The sequence below is a fragment of the Peromyscus leucopus genome, chromosome 3 (assembly GCF_004664715.2).
Source record: "Peromyscus leucopus breed LL Stock chromosome 3, UCI_PerLeu_2.1, whole genome shotgun sequence".
In the NCBI taxonomy this organism is placed as follows: Eukaryota; Metazoa; Chordata; class Mammalia; order Rodentia; family Cricetidae; genus Peromyscus; species Peromyscus leucopus.
Genome location: NC_051065.1, coordinates 45,553,586 through 45,556,016, shown reverse-complemented (window position 1 = coordinate 45,556,016; position 2,431 = coordinate 45,553,586). Strand labels below are relative to the sequence as shown.

The 2,431-nt window shown below is 42.5% G+C and overlaps 1 protein-coding gene across 1 annotated transcript; it reads left to right on the top strand.

Annotated features, from left to right (window-relative positions):
- Positions 1 to 894: 894 nt before the first annotated feature.
- On the top strand, positions 895 to 1,857 carry Tas2r40 (taste 2 receptor member 40). Its single transcript, XM_028876424.1, has one exon. The coding sequence runs from the start codon at positions 895 to 897 to the stop codon at positions 1,855 to 1,857; it is 963 nt and encodes a 320-aa protein (XP_028732257.1).
- Positions 1,858 to 2,431: the final 574 nt, after the last annotated feature.

Below are 2,431 nucleotides of genomic sequence, written 5' to 3'. Positions count from 1 at the left end.
ATTGACCAGATTCAATCAAATCACCATGCAAACTCAAAAACAAAGTAAAAATCTTCTGGCTGCCTTGAAGGGTGCTGGTGCTGCTGGGGGGACCAGGCAACCAGGTGCACGCACCCACACCAAGCAGCCTGCTGGTCCTCACAGGACAGATAGGTTCCTCCACACACCTACATCTATCCAATGACCAGAGATAGACAAAGCCATCTTCTCAGAAGACTGTGTCGTCATCGCACTTAGTCTTTACTGCTTGGGGCCTTTCCAGAAGAAGCTTCATTCTAAGTGAAGGATATTCATGTGTGTGCTAAAATGAGTTTGTCCTGTGCTTGCATGGTATCTTCTTGCAAAACAAAGGCAATAGGAAAGAAAGCAAGAAGACTGAGCACAGTGGTTGCATGCCTATCATCCCTGCTATTTAGGCAGCAGTAGCAAGAGAATCATAAGCTAGCCTGGGCAACATAGAAAGGAAACATGAGACGGCAGTATGTTTTTACAAATAACAACAAGTAATCCTAGTTTTGTGAGATAAGTTTTAAAAAATACACGGGACACTGAGATTCCTAACTTGGAATTCTAGTGAATATGGACTAAAATAAATGAAATGGGAAGATGCTGTACTAGACATTCATTGTAAATTCGGTTTAATAAGCTTCTGGGACCACCCCCCCTCCGCCAAACAAATGGGTGTTTATGAAATGGAGTCAGAGCCAGTAACCAAATCCTTTCATAATTTGCATGTCAAGCCTCTTACTTGTGGTCATATGACAAGCAAATGAAGAAAAACAGGACATGGCTGTCAACTAAGAGGGGGAGTTTTGCCATGATGTTGACTGTGGGGAGGATTATACAATAGCTATCACTTCTCGGTGAGGAACCTGAAAGTCAGAGTCAGACAGAATGGCAACAGTAACCACAATTGCTACTGACAATCATGATTCCAGGTATAAAATCTTTATCACTTTTGTGGTCTCTACAATAGACTGTGTCATTGGCATCACTGGCAATGGCTTCATCACAGTCATCTATGGGACTGAATGGGTCAGGAGCAAAAGATTCCCGACTGGTGACCAACTTATGTTGATGCTGAGTTTTTCTAGGCTCTTGTTTCAGATTTGGCTAATGGTAGATGTTACTTATAGTCTATTCTTCAGGATCATTTATAACCAAAATTTTGTATATAGACTCTTCAAAGCCACCACCGTGTTTCTGAGCTATTGTAACCTCTGGGTTGCTGCCTGGCTCAATGTCTTCTATTGTCTTAAAATTGCAAACTTCACTAACCCTTTGTTCCTTATGATGAAGCGGAAAATCATAGTGCTGATGCCTCAGCTCACGAGTCTGTCAGTGTTGGTTTCCTTCAGCTTGAGCTCCTTCTTCTCAAAAGACATCTTCAATGTGTATGTGAACAATTCTGTTCCCATCCCTTCCTCCAACTCTACAAGGAAGGAGTACTTCTCTGAGACCAATGTGCTCAGCCTGGCTTTTTTATATTATATGGGGATCTTCATTCCATTGATCATGTTCATCATGGCAGCCACTCTGCTGATTGTCTCACTCAAGAGGCACACCCTGAACATGGAAAACAGCACCACAGGCTCCAGGGACTCCAGCATGGAGGCTCACTTGGATGCCATCAAGTCAACCACCTACTCTCTCATTCTCTATATTATCAACGCACTGGCTCTATTTATTTCCATGTTAAGCATCTTTGATACCTACAGTTTCTGGAACACTCTGTGCAACTTCATCCTAACTGGTTACCCAGCTGGCCAGTCAGTGTATCTGATATTGAGAAACCCAGGGCTGAGAAGAACCTGGAGGCGGTTTCAGCACCATGTCCATCTTTACTTTAAAAGGTAGACCCAGTGACTGGGACCCAGGGAGTTTTACAAGACCTAGTCCAACCAGTTCTGCCTTTTCCTCACAGACCTCTTCATTTACTTTTCCTATACACAAAACCTGCTCTGACACTAACTACTCCTTGGGTAACTGGATCCTTACATGAATTTAAAGTTGGATTAACTTGAGAATCTAAGCAGGAATAGCTAAACAACTTGAAGATTGACTTTTTAAAAAAAAAAAAAAGTTTCTTGACCCATTCATTCAACACAGATTCATTCATGTCTCGGCCCAAACTCTTCTCTGCTCTCTATGAAGCCCTAAGGCTTGGAGGAAGATCTCAGTTTAGCCCAGAGAAGCTCTGATTGCTGTCTGTTATTTATTGACCACTCTTTGATCCTTGACGATATCTTGGTCTAGACAGAAAATTATTTGGTCAGTCTACTTTTGACACCCTGATAGCCCCAGAGTACAAAGAGGACTGCATCAGGCACAACATCCAGGCCTAAAAGGAGAAGGGAAACCAGAATTCCTACAGAGAAAGGAATTTAGGAAAGAACAGCTGACCACAGCTATTAAGGTGTAAGATATTAGG

What these genes read in the sequence shown, in the direction of transcription:
- Tas2r40 (XM_028876424.1), top strand. Translation starts at nt 895, where the DNA reads ATGGCAACAGTAACCACAATTGCTACTGACAATCATGATTCCAGGTAT.